This window comes from Anomaloglossus baeobatrachus, chromosome 5, assembly GCF_048569485.1.
Source record: "Anomaloglossus baeobatrachus isolate aAnoBae1 chromosome 5, aAnoBae1.hap1, whole genome shotgun sequence".
In the NCBI taxonomy this organism is placed as follows: domain Eukaryota; kingdom Metazoa; phylum Chordata; class Amphibia; order Anura; family Aromobatidae; genus Anomaloglossus; species Anomaloglossus baeobatrachus.
In genome coordinates this window covers 56,645,991-56,663,104 of record NC_134357.1, presented here as the reverse complement: position 1 = coordinate 56,663,104, position 17,114 = coordinate 56,645,991, and the positions used below count along the sequence as shown (strand labels likewise).

At 51.2% G+C, this 17,114-nt stretch overlaps 1 protein-coding gene across 1 annotated transcript in view; it reads right to left on the bottom strand.

Moving 5' to 3' along the window:
• LOC142312623 (alpha-2-macroglobulin-like protein 1) overlaps positions 1-17,114 on the bottom strand; it is a 174,685-nt gene that overhangs the window by 40,316 nt on the left and 117,255 nt on the right. The window contains exons 27-28 of the mRNA XM_075351618.1: positions 16,632-16,706; positions 5,623-5,785 (exon numbers count right to left, since the gene is read on the bottom strand). Coding sequence (XP_075207733.1) covers positions 5,623-5,785; positions 16,632-16,706 — 238 coding nt within the window. The remainder of the gene's footprint in view (positions 1-5,622; positions 5,786-16,631; positions 16,707-17,114) is intronic.

The window sequence follows — 17,114 nt, the reverse complement described above, 5'->3', positions numbered from 1 at the left end:
GAGAAAATTTCTTGAGAAAATGAGCATGTCAATTCTTTTCCGCAGGTACCTGCGGATTTCTGCAGTACAGCCTGCAAAATCCGAAGGGAACAACGTGCGGGAAAATCGCGGCTAATTCGCGGCTAATCCACGGCAAATCCGCATGCGGATTTACCGCGGATTTGGTGCGGATTTTTTCCGGACGTACAGAAATCTTCCACTCCCAGAAGTTTCTCAAGAAATTTTCTTGAGAAAATTCACATTTCTAGTGCGCACAAAGCCTAAAACAAACAAAAACCACCCCTTTTCACTCACGGGCGAGGAGCGCTGCTTGAGTCCCCAGATCCGGCCCACTGCTTGAGCCACCGAGCAGCCCAGCAGAAGCCCCGGACCCGTGCGTAGCGAGCACGCGCCCCGCCGCCCGCGACAACTTGGCATCACGAACAGGATTGAACCGATCTACTTACCAGTAGAAGTGCGCCTTGTAGTCCCCGCCAACGGCGTCCGGCCGAAAATTTCGAAGTTCTGCCATCTTTTGGCGCGAAGATTTCCCACTCGAGCGTCTTCTCTGAGCAGGGAAGGCGTGAAAGCGAAGCCCCGCCCCCTGAAGCCGGGAGTGCTAGAAAGAACCAAGGTGGGGCGGGTGGAAGCCTGCCTAATGTACCTGAGGGCATAAAAAGCGGGGACACCAGGACTCTGCAGAATATCCGGTTCCTGGAAGCCTGCAAGCAGCATGTCCGTCCCGTCCGGTGATGCCGAGATCCCCGAGCCCACGCCGGGAACGGCGGCGTGGGTGGAAGCCCGGACCGCCCAAATGTGCTGCCGCCTGCAGACCCAGGTCCGGTTCTTGATGGAGTGCTGGGTGGCCGAAATGGAGGAAGTGGCGGCGGCCGTGCGGAGACGCGAGGTGGAGGCAGTGTTGGAGGAGCGGGTAAGCGACCCACGCCCCTGTGTCCGAGAAGGACCGGTCGCTGCGGCTGAGGGGCCCGGTCTGCGTCCGCTCACTCTCCTGCCTCCCACGCCATCCATACCGATTGCTGTTGCCCCTCCACTCGGTCCGCTACCACCAACATCGGTAGCGAAATCTAACCCGTCCGCCCTAGAGGACCGGCCTGAGGACGTTACCAAGAGACAGCCCTCACCGATTCCACTGCCGTGGAAAGTCCCTGTGGAGGTGCCCGTCCGTGAAGCGAAGCCGTCGGACCCGGAAGTGGCCGCGCCCACGGATGACCCGGCTCCGGCAGTCCGCCCGGCCGTGGAAGAACCGGAAGCTGTGGGCCCGAAGGCCCAACCGGTGAGGCCAGCTGTCCTTAGACTCCCCGCCTCGGCTGAGGCTGCGCCGGGTCGTCACTACAGGGCAGCACCCCAGGCCACGTCACCGCCGGACCCCCCAAAGAGCTTGCTGGTTGTAGCCGGCGTGGGGGAAATCCAGCGGGGCCCGACCCGAGCGCAGGGGTACGTCAACGCCCCGTACTGGGACAAACCGACGAACCCGTTGGGCCAGGAGATAGCCGCCAGGGAGCGGGAGAGAGCCGATGTGGTGGCCCGAATAATAAGAGAGAAGGACAACCTCCGGCACGCCACCTTCCGGGTGCGGGGCCCGATCCACAAGGGCCAAGTCAGGAGGTTTGACCCGCGAAGAGGGTTAGGCTTTATCTACGAACCGGGCCTGGAGGCCGAAGTGTTCGTGGCCCGCCAGGACGTCAACTCACACCTTCCAACAGGCCACCCAGGTCGTGATCTGTTACCAGGCGACCTTGTGACCTACACCTGACATTGCGGGGAGAGGGGCTGGTTTGCCCTAGATGTGAAGCAGAGGGAAGGCCGCGGTGAGCAGAAGCGGTCCCAGTCCCCTCCCCCACCGTGCCGTCCGGATGTCGAGCTGGAGGAGGTCTTTGATGAGTGTGACCTGAAGTGAAGGCAGCGACTCTCCGTTGCAACCCAGTTGTCCCCCGTTGGGACCCTCAGCACCTTGTTTTATTTGAATGATTGAACCTTAATTACCCGAATAATTCACCTGATTGCCGTCCGTTTTCAGAAGAAAGAGCCGTCCCCGTTGGGACTGGAGTAGTCCCCATTGTTCCCGTTTTCCATTTAAAAACCGTAAGCCCTGTACCGCATGAGGCACTGCTCATGTACAAGGCCGAGAACTTGCAGGCCACCCACGAACTTGTGGGCATGTAAATAGTTTTGTGGGCTGTTTCCGTTGCCGCCTCCGGAGAGGCAGATTGGAGGAAGGACCCGCAGCAGAGTAGGCTGGGGTCCGGTCACCACCAGGACTGGTGACCATCCTCCGGGGGTCAGGGGTCCACCTTGGACGTGGGGTCCCCTGAGATAACAGCCGGGTGCGAGACACCATACCCGTTCCCGCTCGGGTGACCTGGACCTGGACTGGGGTGAAAGGGGTGCTGCCCGTTTCTTAGGGGAGCATCAAGGTACAGGTTGTTTGGGTGGGAGAGCAGAAGACACGAACCCGTCCGTTGATAATAAAAGTGATTTTATATATGTTTATGCCGTTTAGTAACGTTAAAAGAAAAGTGCCTCCCATTAAGGGAAGATCAAAAGCCTGCTTAATGTTGAATGTTTTACTTGTTAATTTATCTTTTACAGAAAAAATAAAACCAGTGATGGACGGGCAGCCCGCGGACAGTCTGCATTTCACCAAGGGGGAATATGACGCCCTGGACTAGCCTGTGGCATAACATCGCCCACACCCCCTCCCCTAGACAGGTACAACCATCAAACTTAAAATCCTTATTGCCCCCTCCAGGGGCTGATGTCCACACCAGGTGGGGTGAAGCCAGGTGGTTGGCCCCACCCACCAAGGAGTTCACAGTCCTGGAGGTGGGAAAAGGCAGTCAGTTAGAGTCGGTTAGTGTTGGGAGTTAGTGAGAGAGGAATGAAGTGAGGAGCCCGGGGTGGGCAGGAGTGAAGTGGAGAGCAGTAGCGGAGAAGTGAAGCTGCCGGTGTCTGGGAAGGAGCCCGGGCACGGAGAGCAATGTCGGCAGACGGTGGTGGCCGTCTGCAGGAGTAGGTGCAGGTCGGTGAAACCGAAGGACCGGAGACGGGCAGCGACCCGCCGGTACCGAACCGGGAAGCAGAACCTGCATCAGCACAAAAGGGCAGGGCCATCGGACCCTGACCAGGCTAGAAGCCGCCGGCAAAGGTCAAATCCGAGTGTGACCGGAACCCCCGGGTTCCCTAACTACCAAGTCCCGTCAGAAGGCAACCGTCCAACCCGTCAGGATATAGAGCCACCGCCAAGGGCTAGAGATCCAAAGGGCCAGCGCCTGCGGGCAACGAGAGCTACCTAGGGCATATACACCAGGGAGTGGACTACCGTTGGGAAACCATCATAGTCAAACCAGTTTCAGGGTGCAGGGAAAGACAGCCGCCACCACCTGTCCGGGGAGAACACAGACGCAGCAGCCGGCTGCGGGACCCGTCCATCCAGCCGTTTGGTTTACCGATGACTTTTGTGCATTTGTATCTGAGTAAGTACAACAGTGCCATCCGGCACCGCGCCGTGCTGCCCCTGCAACCCTGCACCCCAGCTATCCAGCCTCCCCGTATCACCACCGGGCCCTGGGATCACCAACCCCTACCCACGGAGGGGGAATCAACATCCCAGCTGCTCCCTGCCATCGCTCCCGGGATGCCCGTCACCAAGCAGCGGTGGTGCCCACTATCACCACGACCCATGGGTGGAGTCACAAACTAATAACTTCCCCTAAAACAAACAAAAACCACCCCTTTTCACTCACGGGCGAGGAGCGCTGCTCGAGTCCCCGGATCCAGCCCACCGCTCGAGCCACCGAGCAGCCCAGCAGAAGCCCCGGCCCGAGCGTAGCGAGCACGCGCCCCGCCGCCCGCGACAGTCGCAGCATGTAAAGCGGCCTTTAGTGACACATCGCTGGAATCAGGATCTCTGTCTCTACATTATGCGGCTCTCAGATGGGGGAGCATAAACCTGGTGACAGATTCCCTTTAAGAAAATTATTTTCTTACTATCCGTTTGTTTGGAAATTTCTGCAGATTACATTTTTTTTTTCCAGCTAAAAAACTGATTACAGCCTTTAAGGACATTTTCATCCCTTTTCAAAGAAATGGATCCAAGACTGGATCATTTTATTTCCATTTTTGCCATCCTAAAATAGCATTACCAAGATGGAGATGTTGGGCGCCAGATGTTAAATAAACACAAATGATTTTTTTTTGTATGCCTTATGCCACCAGTCATCTATGTCGGAAAGTGTGTACGAACAGCTCCCATGTTATATATGTACCGCCCTGCGCTCGGCTGTAGCCGAGCCGCTCGGATCCGGGCTCGTTTGTCGGTGGCTTGAGCGCCTCCGGACCGGGGGTCACTTCGCTCCGAAAGGGGCTGGCGCTTTGAAGGGGGTTTAGGGTTACGGCCGAGGCCGTGGTTTTTGGTTAGAGTTCGTGACGCCACCAACCGGTTGTGGTGAATGTGGACACCACCGCTGCTATTCACTAGGCACCCGGGGGAGATGTTGTGCAGCTTTGGTGCTAACCCCTCCGTGGGAAGGGGTGATGGCCCGGGGACCCATTTGGTGTGATGTGTCGGTGCTTGGCGGGTGCAGGGCGATGCGTGGCCCGAGGGCACAGTTGTACTCACTATTACAGATGCACAAGAGTCTCTGGTAAACCAAAAAGATGGTGGTCGGTGCCCGCAGCCGGCTGCGTCTGGTCCCCCAGTCGGGTTGGTGGTCTCCGCCTTTCTCCTGCACCTTTTGTGTAGCTGTGGGCAACCCGTGCTTCAGCAACGGGAGCCCGCTCCCTGGCGTTATGTGTCGGGAGAGCCCGTTTGCCCGCAGACGCTGGCCCTTCGGATCTCTTTGCCTGAGCGGTGGCTTTTTATCGCCTTTCGGTGGGCTGTTGTCTTCAGTCGTGATTTGGGTGGGAAAGGACCTAAAGACCAGACCTCAATCAGTTAATTAACTGGGTCCACTGGTTTCGGGACCTCGTTTCAGCGTCTGACTACCCCCCTTTGTGCTCCGGTTTCCAGTCGGTTCCCCGGTTCGGTACCGGCGGGCCACTACCCTGTCCCGGTCCCTTACGGTTACACTGAGCCATCTTCCCGGCTCCTGCCGGCTGAGGCCACCGTCTGCCTCCTAGCCAGAGGTGACTGGGCTCCGACCCAGACACCCGGAGTTAGACTGCGGCAGACCTGGGCACAGGTCTGCCTCTGCACTTGAACTTTACTCCTTCACTCCTCAAACTAATCTAACTGGCTTTTCCTGCCTCAGGACCTGTAAACTCCTCGGTGGGCGTGGCCAACCGCCTGGCTCCGCTCCCTGGTGTGAACATCAAATCCTGAGGGAGTTGACTAGGGTTTTAAGGGTGGCTGGTGACACCTTTTTAGGGGAAGAGTGTTTGTGCATGGGCCTACCTGTGACTACCTGGCTAGTCCAGGGCATCACATATACAGTATGAGTGATTACCTGCAGAATTGTCGACAGCACTGCAGACAAACAGAGACTGGGAAAGTGGAAGAGATACTACAGTGGACTCAGTGAGGGTGAGTGAAGCACATTTTCTTATGTTTTTACACAGAACTGTGCATGTTGACAATAATTTGCTGAAACCAGAAAACCATTTTAAGGATGGACATAAGTCTACCTTTTATTATGGCAGCCTTATCCAGGATTTCTAGAATACGGTTTCTTAGATGGCTGTCACTTGACAATGTAAATACATAGGCGAGGAGAGCTTGAGTGTAGGTCGTCTTCACATCATCGGCTGCGTTCTTCAGACACTTCAGTGCATTCTCAACAACCGAGACCTGTAAATGTGATATGTAATGAGGGCAAAGTAAATGCCAGATATTTTATCCAGGTCAGATCAAGATTACCCAAAAAGCAAACTAGACAACCCTAAAGGCAGTAAATAATAAGGATATCAGTGGTCACTGAGCAATACTCTGATCCAGGTACTCTCCATGTAATTTGAATGGCTGTTCTCGCTCAATATACAGAGGGTGAAATAAGTTTAGAAGACATTACCAATTTTCTAAGCAAATACATTTCTAAAGGTGCTAGTGTGGCACCCCTGAGTCTTCAGTTGCCACAGAGCATTGCACCTGATTTTAGGTGTAATGCTAAACCTGGTTCCCAAGGAGATCAGTACCGGTGTCACCACTTACACATTCAAATATACACTAGGTTGCCCATGTTCCCACTGGGAACTGGGCTAGGGTTGGGTAACACAAGGGAGCCTTGAACGAGAGGTGCATTTTCAGGATGCCGTCCAACCGTGGGCCCCAGTCCCATTAGCTTAGAACCTGGCTGTAGAAGGTACAGCCAGCAGGAGGAGTCAGGAGTCAACACAACAGTTAAGAGAGTTCTCCAGCAGGAGAGGAAGTGAGCAGTCGTATCTTAAAGGTGTTTCGGTGGGAAGAAGGAGAAGATCTCACGGTCGCCGCAGGAAGAGTGAATCTGCTCCCTCGGGAACGGCGCCACGCAGGGCGGCAGGACCATAAGGAAAATCATACTTCACGTTAGTTTTCCAGAATCTGCCTGGACGAGGGTTAGCTTCAAGCTTCCCTGTCCCCTCAGCACAGTGCTATATAGGATCCGGGGCCTCACCACGAGCCGGACCCCACATCAGAACCGCGGCACCTGCCTATAGGGACAAGAGTAATACTCATGAAAACCCGGGTCCCCAAGTAGCTTCAAGCATGGGGATCCATAGACAGGTGCATTTAAGGAGGAATCCCATCGAACACCACACCACACACCGGGCTGACCTCTCGAAGGATTCAGGTTCGGCGGAGCCCATAACAGCAAGTGACCGGTATTACCTGGGTGAGCGGCACAGCAGAAAAAGTGAGTAAAGACACCTGGACCCACAGCTATAAACTCTGACTCTTTATTAACAACGCCGCCACCCAGCGCCTCAGCGCCCCCCATTAATACTCCCCTCATCATCCTCCCCGGGGCCCGCTCCACCTGTGGGGAGCGATATTATACATAGCTGCTATCGGAGGACAGCAACAGCAGCGGCGGCTAATCCCCTGGCCGCATACCACAGGTGGCATCACAACAAACTTTCCACTACTACCTTCATCATCTCTCCCCCAAGCCATCTTCTGTATGCCTCGGGGCAACGGAGCCAGGCTAGGCCACCCGTAACAGCGACAGTCAACGGCCCGGTGACAAGTAGGTTAAAGGTTAACCCCCTTGCCTATCCCCTGGGGCGCTACACTATTGACATGAATTTCTCACCAGATGTCTGTACTATAACCCATCCTATTCACACAGGCAAATAACTTAATTTATGGACATCCAGGGTTTGATTTATGTGTAATAATGGGGAATGACAAAGTGAAAAAGTTTTGAATGAACACACTTACTGAAAGCTATTTAATACCTCAGACGAAAGCCTTTGTTGGTGATAACGGCTTCAAGATGCCTCCTGTATGAAGAAGCTAGTCATATGCATTGCTCAAGAGTGATTTTTGACCATTCTTCCATTCAAACACTCTTCAAATCCTGATGGCCCAATGGGCTCCTTCTATGAACTCCGACCTTTAGTTCCTTCCATAAATTTTCTATTGGATTCATGTTTAGTGATTGGCCAGGCCATTCTAGTGTCACGGGCGGCGGGGCGCGTGCTCGCTACGCTCGGGTCCGGGGCTTCTGCTGGGCTGCTCGGTGGCTCGAGCGGTGACCTGGACCCGGGGACTCGAGCAGCGCTCCTCGCCCGTGAGTGAAAAGGGGGTGTTTTTTATTTATTTTTGGGGTAATAGTTAGTTCATGACGCCACCTACGGGTCGTGGTGATAGTGGGCACCACCGCTGCTTGGTGACGGGGATCCCGGGAGCGATGGCAGGGAGCAGCTGGGATGTTGATTCCCCCTCCGTGGGTAGGGGTTGGTGATCCCGGGGCCCGGTGGTGATACGGGGAGGCTGGATAGCTGGGGTGCAGGGTTGCTGGGGCAGCGCGGCGCGGTGCCGGGTGGCACTGTTGTACTCACTCAGATACAAATGCACAAAAGTCATCGGTAAACCAAACGGCTGGATGGACGGGTCCCGCAGCCGGCTGCTGCGTCTGTGCTCTCCCCGGACAGGTGGTGGCGCCTGTCTTTCCCTGCACCCTGAAACTGGTTTGACTATGATGGTTTCCCAACGGTTGTCCACTCCCTGGTGTATATGCCCTAGGGAGCTCTCGTTGCCCGCAGGCGCTGGCCCTTTGGATCTCTAGCCCTTGGCGGTGGCTCTATATCCTGACGGGTTGGACAGTTGCCTTCTGACGGGACTTGGTAGTTAGGGAACCCGGGGGTTCCGGTCACACTCGGATTTGACCTTTGCCGGCGGCTTCTAGCCTGGTCCGGGTCCGATGGCCCTGCCCTTTTGTGCTGACGCAGGTTCTGCTTCCCGGCTCGGTACCGGCGGGTCACCGCCAGTCTCTGGTCCTTCAGTTTCACCGACCTGCACCTACTCCTGCAGACGGCCACCACCGTCTGCCGACCTTGCTCTCCGTGCCCGGGCTCCTTCCCGGACACCGGCAGCTCCACTTCTCCTCTACTGCTCTCCACTTCACTTCTGAATTATTATTTATTGTTTAGATAAAAGGTAAAATACCACATTCATATAAATAACGTGACTCGGTGCACAGAGGAGAGAGGGAAAATACAGTCCCTACAATATCCACTCCCTCCTGCACCCTGCCTAGCCGTGGAGGTTGGCACCCTAAAGATACGTAGTGGCGCCCCCACTCCTCGACGGCTGTCCCTACTATATCCCTGCAAACCCTTACATGAAAGGATAAAGTGCAGTGCGCAAATTTAAAGTGCAGTGCAAATACAAAAAGTGATAATATGCATGACAGGGTTCACAGTCAACCTCAAAGATCAGGAGGCTGTAATTGTTCACCTAGGAACACATAAATAGCAGGGATATAGAAAAAGATAAACTTAGCTAATGTTGCCTCATGCCTCTGCCTCAACGCGTTTCCCCATTACATGGTTCATCAGGAGGCCGATATCCATCTGTTGTGGCTCAATATACCTAGAGCAGCAAGTGTGCTGCTAGATTTTCATGATGCTAAGGGGGCCAACAGGTGCATCAATCCACCCTATAACCCCTCAAATGTCCTCAAATCTCAAATCCGCCCAATCAGCGTGGCGGCTATTAGTTACCTTGATTGCTTTCACACTATTCAAATCCTCCATAGGTCATACAATGATGACCGCGTCCACTTCCGCGTTCCACAGTGGAACGCACGGAAGTCCCGCCTCCGGAGGTATAGGATCGTGCCACAGCGCAAGCTCAGGGGGGTGTATCCCCGGCTCCGCCCCAAACGTGGAACGCCTCCCATATGTATCCAGCATCCTGCCCCCCCATGTACATGGGCGCCGCGTCACTCGCTCCACCCACCAAACGAACGCGCCGCGTCACCAGCTCCACCCAGATGTAAGGTGGGTCTGGGGCGCAGCGTCAGTGGGCCGGATAATGTCATAGCCACGTTACTTCCGCATTCCACAGTGGAACGCAAGCTACACCACTTCCGGATTAGACACTACAATAATAGGATTAACCGGATTATGCATGGCGTCCCACAGGGCAAAAGTGACAATGCGACATAATTAATTAAGACAATAGATATGGGGCCATGTTGAGGCGGATCCCAGGTACAGGGGAACCGTAGGGCCGGATTTAATGTGTGGAGGGGGCCCTATAACAATAACAACCCTATCCTGGTAACATTTTATATTCTGAGAGTAAAGGACACAATTTAAATACATGGATAGTTAGCTTATGGCTATCCCATATATAGGAGAGCTTTGCCAAATTTTCCATCATAGACCCATATCAAGTGACACCTTGTCGTTACAGAAAACACGTATATGATAGCTGTTCATTAATTCCCTTGGGGGCTAGGGAATCAAATCTAAAAGTCCACTCGCTTTCTTTGCGTAATATATATCGATCAAAATCCCCCCCTCTAGGATTAGGCTTGACAACCTCCATAACACAGAAGGACACCTGGTGTGGATTTCCCCCGTGATACTCATTCACGTGTCTAGCAAGCGGGGTGTCCCGCTTGTTACGGATGTCGCCCAGATGTTCCCCCACCCGCCTCCTGAACTCTCTCCTCGTCTTCCCCACATAGTCCAGGGGGCAGGTGCAGGTAACCACATACACGACACCCGATGTCTTGCAGTTGGCAAAGTCTCTAATGAAGAATTCTTTCCCGTTACCAGCACTCTTGATGAACTTAGATGGCCTCATATTCCCACAATAGGAGCAGTCCCAACAGCAGAAAAAACCACACACCCTCCTATCTAACCACATCCCTGTTGGTGCTGGTTTCTTGTAAAAGCTGTGTACCAAATGATCCCTAAGTGACCGTCCCCTCCTAAAGGTTATACTGGGTTTTTGGGGGATAAACTTTTTAATGTCCGGATCCGCCAACAACACCCCCCAATGTCTCTTGAGAATCTCAAATATGCGGCCATTTTGACAATCAAATGTCCCTATCAGTCTAGTCACTGGGTCCTCATCCTCACATGATCCCCGGGGGTTCAACAACCTCTCCCTGTTTTGCCTCTCTGCATGTTCACGTGCTGGATGGAACGTGAACGTGCAGAGAGGCAAAACAGGGAGAGGTTGTTGAACCCCTGGGGATCATGTGAGGATGAGGACCCAGTGACTAGACTGATAGGGACATTTGATTGTCAAAATGGCCGCATATTTGAGATTCTCAAGAGACATTGGGTGGTGTTTTTGGCGGATCCGGACATTAAAAAGTTTATCCCCCAAAAGTCCAGTATAACCTTTAGGAGGGAACGGTCACTTAGGGATCATTTGGTACACAGCTTTTACAAGAAACCAGCACCAACAGGGACGTGGTTAGATAGGAGGGTGTGTGGTTTTTTCCGCTGTGGGGACTGCTCCTATTGTGGGAATATGAGGCCATCTAAGTTCATCAAGAGTGCTGGTAACGGGAAAGAATTCTTCATTAGAGACTTTGCCAACTGCAAGACATCGGGTGTCGTGTATGTGGTTACCTGCACCTGCCCCCTGGACTATGTGGGGAAGACGAGGAGAGAGTTCAGGAGGCGGGTGGGGGAACATCTGGGCGACATCCGTAACAAGCGGGACACCCCGCTTGCTAGACACGTGAATGAGTATCACGGGGGAAATCCACACCAGGTGTCCTTCTGTGTTATGGAGGTTGTCAAGCCTAATCCTAGAGGGGGGGATTTTGATCGATGTATATTACGCAAAGAAAGCGAGTGGACTTTTAGATTTGATTCCCTAGCCCCCAAGGGAATTAATGAACAGCTATCATATACGTGTTTTCTGAAACGACAAGGTGTCACTTGATATGGGTCTATGATGGAAAATTTGGCAAAGCTCTCCTGTATATGGGATAGCCATAAACTAGCTATCCATGTATTTAAATTGTGTCCTTTACTCTCAGAATATAAAATGTTACCAGGATAGGGTTGTTATTGTTATAGGGCCCCCTCCACACATTAAATTCGGCCCTACGGTTCCCCTGTACCTGGGATCCGCCTCAACATGGCCCCATATCTATTGTCCTAATTAATTATGTCGCATTGTCACTTTTGCCCTGTGGGATGCCATGCATAATCCGGTTAATCCTATTATTGTAGTGTCTAATCCGGAAGTGGTGTAGCTTGCGTTCCACTGTGGAACGCGGAAGTGACGTGGCTATGACATTATCCGGCCCACTGACGCTGCACCCCAGACCCACCTTACATCTGGGTGGAGCTGGTGACGCGGCGCGTTCGTTTGGTGGGTGGAGCGAGTGACGCGGCGCCCATGTACATGGGGGGGCAGGATGCTGGATACATATGGGAGGCGTTCCACGTTTGGGGCGGAGCCGGGGATACACCCCCCTGAGCTTGCGCTGTGGCACGATCCTATACCTCCGGAGGCGGGACTTCCGTGCGTTCCACTGTGGAACGCGGAAGTGGACGTGGTCATCATTGTATGACCTATGGAGGATTTGAATAGTGTGAAAGCAATCAAGGTAACTAATAGCCGCCACGCTGATTGGGCGGATTTGAGATTTGAGGACATTTGAGGGGTTATAGGGTGGATTGATGCACCTGTTGGCCCCCTTAGCATCATGAAAATCTAGCAGCACACTTGCTGCTCTAGGTATATTGAGCCACAACAGATGGATATCGGCCTCCTGATGAACCATGTAATGGGGAAACGCGTTGAGGCAGAGGCATGAGGCAACATTAGCTAAGTTTATCTTTTTCTATATCCCTGCTATTTATGTGTTCCTAGGTGAACAATTACAGCCTCCTGATCTTTGAGGTTGACTGTGAACCCTGTCATGCATATTATCACTTTTTGTATTTGCACTGCACTTTAAATTTGCGCACTGCACTTTATCCTTTCATGTAAGGGTTTGCAGGGATATAGTAGGGACAGCCGTCGAGGAGTGGGGGCGCCACTACGTATCTTTAGGGTGCCAACCTCCACGGCTAGGCAGGGTGCAGGAGGGAGTGGATATTGTAGGGACTGTATTTTCCCTCTCTCCTCTGTGCACCGAGTCACGTTATTTATATGAATGTGGTATTTTACCTTTTATCTAAACAATAAATGTTAAGTTTTAATAGGGTTTAATGATAATTTTGCATGGTTACCCTTGACTACTGAATTTTTTTTTTCACTTCACTTCTGCCCACCCCGGGGCTCCTCACTTCACTCCTTTCTCTCTGACTCCTAAACACTCACTCTCTCTGGCTCTAAACACTCACTGACTGACCCTAACTCTCTGACTTTTACCGCCTCCAGGACTGTGAACTCCTTGGTGGGTGGGGCCAACTGCCTGGCTCCACCCCACCTGGTGTGGACATCAGCCCCTGGAGGGGACAACAAGGATTTTTAGTTTGACGGTTGTACCTGTCTAGGGGAGGGGGTGTGGGCGATGTTATGCCTGCTACTACCTGGCTAGTCCAGGGCATCACACTAGCATTATTTATTTTCTTTCTCTGAAATCAATTGAGAGTTTCCTAGGCTGTGTGTTTGGGATCATTGTCATGTTGAAATGTCCATCCTCGTTTCATCTTCATCATCCTGGTAGATGACAGATTTTTATCAAGAATTGCCACTCTAGGGAAGGGGGAGATGGTGACCCCTGACCAAACTTACCGCTGGTCCCTGGGGTCCATCACCACCCTAGATAGGTTCCGCAACTATGCACGAAACCAGATACCTCTCCCTATGTATCCCTACTGCTGGGTGTTGTGAATACATTTTCCAGTTGGGTCTTCCTCTTGTGGTCAGTGCTGGCGGTGCAGTTGACTTGTGGAGTGAGAGCCACACACCTGTAGAGAACTGGCAATCAGGTCTTTCAGATTGGGACTCTATAACTCAGTAGTTTTCTCCTGTTACTTACTGGTGCTCAATTGATTTCCTGTGTGTTAAGGACATTCTGAAACCAGCCCTGCTCTCTACCAGAACTCCTCTCAAGATAAGTTGGTCTTTGTACCTCTGCTTATTGTTTCCACTTTCTTGTTGTTTTTTTCTTTTTTGATACTATTGATTGATTCCTATTTTGCCTGTGTGGAGTTCCTGGTGGAATTGGATTATTCCCTGCTGGGAGTGTCTGTATATGTAGCTCCATGATTCTGCAATGTATTGTGTTTTGTCATGCTTGGTATTAAATTCAGTCCCTCATCTATATTAGTGTTTTTGGATCCCAGTAACATCAGAGTACTGATATAGTGGGGGAGAGGCCATGTGGTCTCAGGGTTTTTCCATGTCAGGTGTGCTGAGATTGTTTAGGGTTTTTACGGCTGCATTCAGTGCTCTTTGCTTTTCTTTGCTATAAAGCTAGTTTGAGCCTCATCTTTGCTGAATCTGTTTTCTAGCTTTGTATTGTGCTATCACCGTAGTCTTTACATGTGGGGTTCTCTCTATCTTCGGGGATTGCTCCGAGGCAGATTAGCTTTTCTTATATTTCTATCTGTAAGAATATTTAGTTCTCCGCCTGTGTCGAGACGACTAGGTCATCGTAGGCTAGTCCCATGGCTACTTCTTGTTGTGTGTCAGGAATAGGTCTGCAGTCCGTTAAGGTTCCAGCCACTCTGGTTACTTTTTGGGTTTCCGCATTTTTTGATCCTCCGCAGTCCCTGAATTATAACAGTTGGGCCCTAAATAGGGAACAGATGAGATGAGCTCTTTGTCAACCCAACTAAACAATAAATAAGACAACAAGGAGGACACACAGGGGAAAATGTATGAACTACTTATCAACAGATGACTCAGGTAGAAGTTCAGCAAAGTAACAGCAACATCACCACAGCTGAGTGCAAGTCACCTGCTTGCAATCAAAGCTTGAATGAACTGAATATTATCACCAGCACCAGTCCAGGGAAGATGAAAGTCTTTAAGAACCAAGAGAATACTGATAATCAGCAGCTGGGTGGAAAGCCAGCTCCTGCTAGGTCCTAAAGGGGAGAGATGAAAATCCAGCAGGAAAGCTATCTAGTACAATGAATACTGAAAGCAAGAACAATGGAAAGTTAGGGAGCATTTTGCGCAGCCAAACACTGTGACCTTCTATTGCCAGAAACCACATGACAGTGTCATCTGTGACAAGAATGTCTTAGTACATTTGTCCATTCATCCTTCCTTCAATTATATGACGTTTTCCAGTGCTGTTTCCTGAAAACTAGCCCCACACCATAATGATCCCACCTCTAAACTTCTGTGTTGCTATTATGTTTTTGGGGTGATTTGTCCTTTGGCCTCAACACATGTTGTGTATTATGAAATTCAAAGTTCAACTTTGGTCTCTTCTGACCAGACTATATTCTCCCAGTACGTCACATACTTTTCTAAATGTTGTTGAGCTAAGTTTAAATTTGCTTGAATATGCTTTTTGTTCAGCAATGGAGTCTGGCGAAGTGAGTGTGCATACAGCCATGGAGGTTTAGTGCATTACTTATTGTTTTCTTTGAAACAATTGTACCTGCTGAGTCCAGGTCTTTCTTTAGCTCTCCACAGGTTATTGGTTTTTGGACAACTCTTCTGATAATTCTTTTCTGACTGAACTCTGGCAGGGACTACCTGGTTGTCTGCAACATATGTACCAAAATCACTGACGTGTGAAAGAGGCCTTATACAAATTTGTGAACAGCATTTGAGACAAAAAGATTTTGAGTTCAGCTCATGAAAAATGGGAGCAAAAACAAAAGTGTTCTGTGCCGCCAAAGGCGCAGACCGGGGTGCTCGGATCTGGGGTGGTCGTGGCTTGAGGGGTCCGGAACCGGGCTCGGCACTCGCTCCGATCCTTGAAAGGGGATTATTTACAGGGGAGAAGTTCATGACGCCACCTGCGGGTTGTGATAATGGGAGTAGCACCGCTGTGGAAGAGGAGTACCGGGCAGATGGTGGGGAGCAGCAAGGTGTCAGTCCCTCCGCAGGTAGGGAAGGCCCCGGCCTCTAGGGTTTTTGATGAGATGTTTGGGAGCGCAGGGTGCAGGGGAGCCAGGGTACTCACTGTGGGTAGTCGTGGTGCTGGATGAGGATTATAAAGCAGGCACTCACACTGAGGATAAACCAAAGTCTCTGTGCATCACAGTCACTACAGGGGAGCCCGTCCAATGTCCGCTCTCACCGGTGTCACTTGGTAATCCGGAGCTGCCTCTATGCAAAAGTTAGTTCTCTGTTGTGGCTCCTCGGCTCGAAGCTGCTGGGGCCTCGCTCACTATATTTTTAGTGTAGCTGTGCTCTTGATGGCTGGCACTTGGGATTTTAGTGGGCCGCGTTACTGGAAAGACCTATCCCCCGCGGTGTGCTCTTGCCTTCAATGTCTGAGCTCCTAGGAGAGTTCATAAAGAGATTCTCCCTCCCAGGTTAATCAGGACGGTTGAACCTGCTCCTGACCTAGGGTCCTGTACCCCGTCGTGCTCGGTACCGGTCAGTTCTTTTGGGTTTCTGATGCCGAGAGTCATCCTAGACTATGTCCGTCGCACCCTTTCCAATGTCTCTGCCGCCGGTCCGCGACTCCTCTGGTCCCGGACAACCGTCTGCGACCCAACCTCGGTCTAGCTCCCCGGGAGCTACTACTCCAGCTCCTCACTCTTTGAGGGCTCTCACTACTCTGCCTCCTTCCTCCCTCTCACCAGTCTGCCTGACTCCTAGGTGGGTGGCCTTATTCCGCTTAACCAACCCACTGGTGTGTCTGGCAGGTCATGATGTGAGGTGTGATTGGGATTTGTGCTGATGGTAGTGACACCAGTTTCTTAAGAACCTGTAACCATGGGGAGGTAGGCCCTGCACACTGAGTAAGAATTGCAGTACCCTGTGGCACCCTGATATACTCGGGGACGCCACAGGTGTGTTTATATTTTTGGTCAGTATATATTGCATAGAATATCAGCTGTTTCATGGCGCGCCAGGAGCAAGACAAAGGAATTTAATTTGTCCTTTTTGCATTCGATCCTTCAATGTTTGGATATTTAGTTTGATAAAAGAAACTTAAATGACTTACATTAACAAAAAGTGAAAAATAATGAGTAAGCAGATACTATAAACCATGTAATGTAAATATGCAAATAAGAGCCCTTTACTAATGATTTCAGGGCCCAATGATGAATCCCAGTAGAAACTTCATAAGGAAAAAGTATCTTACATTATGCACTTGGCCGTGCTCCAGCAGAGCGATTGTTATGTAGCCAGTAAGAGTCACATTGTCATCAGATTCTCTCTATAATAATAAAACAGAGCACATTTTAAAAAGTAAAATTATCAACCATGTTCAAATAGTTAAAAAGTTTTTCTGGATTCAACGACTTTTTAATAAGCCCTTATGGCCATGCTGTATTAATAGGAAGCCCCTGGAGAGTCTCCTTTAAATATGGAGGGTCTTAGCCGTGAAGGACTTTGGCATCCATAGAAATTAATTAATGTCCTGTTTTAGGAAATACAGTGTGTCCACCAATATCCTGTCCACCGCCATTAACATGAGAACGGCGGCAGCTAGAGGCATAGAAGTCCTAGGTATAGTAAAGTATCTGTGTCTAGGTATAGTATAGTGTCTAGGTATAGTAAAGTATCCATGTGCTACGCAATGAAACCACCTATAGCGCCACCTGGTGGAAAACAACAGAGTTAG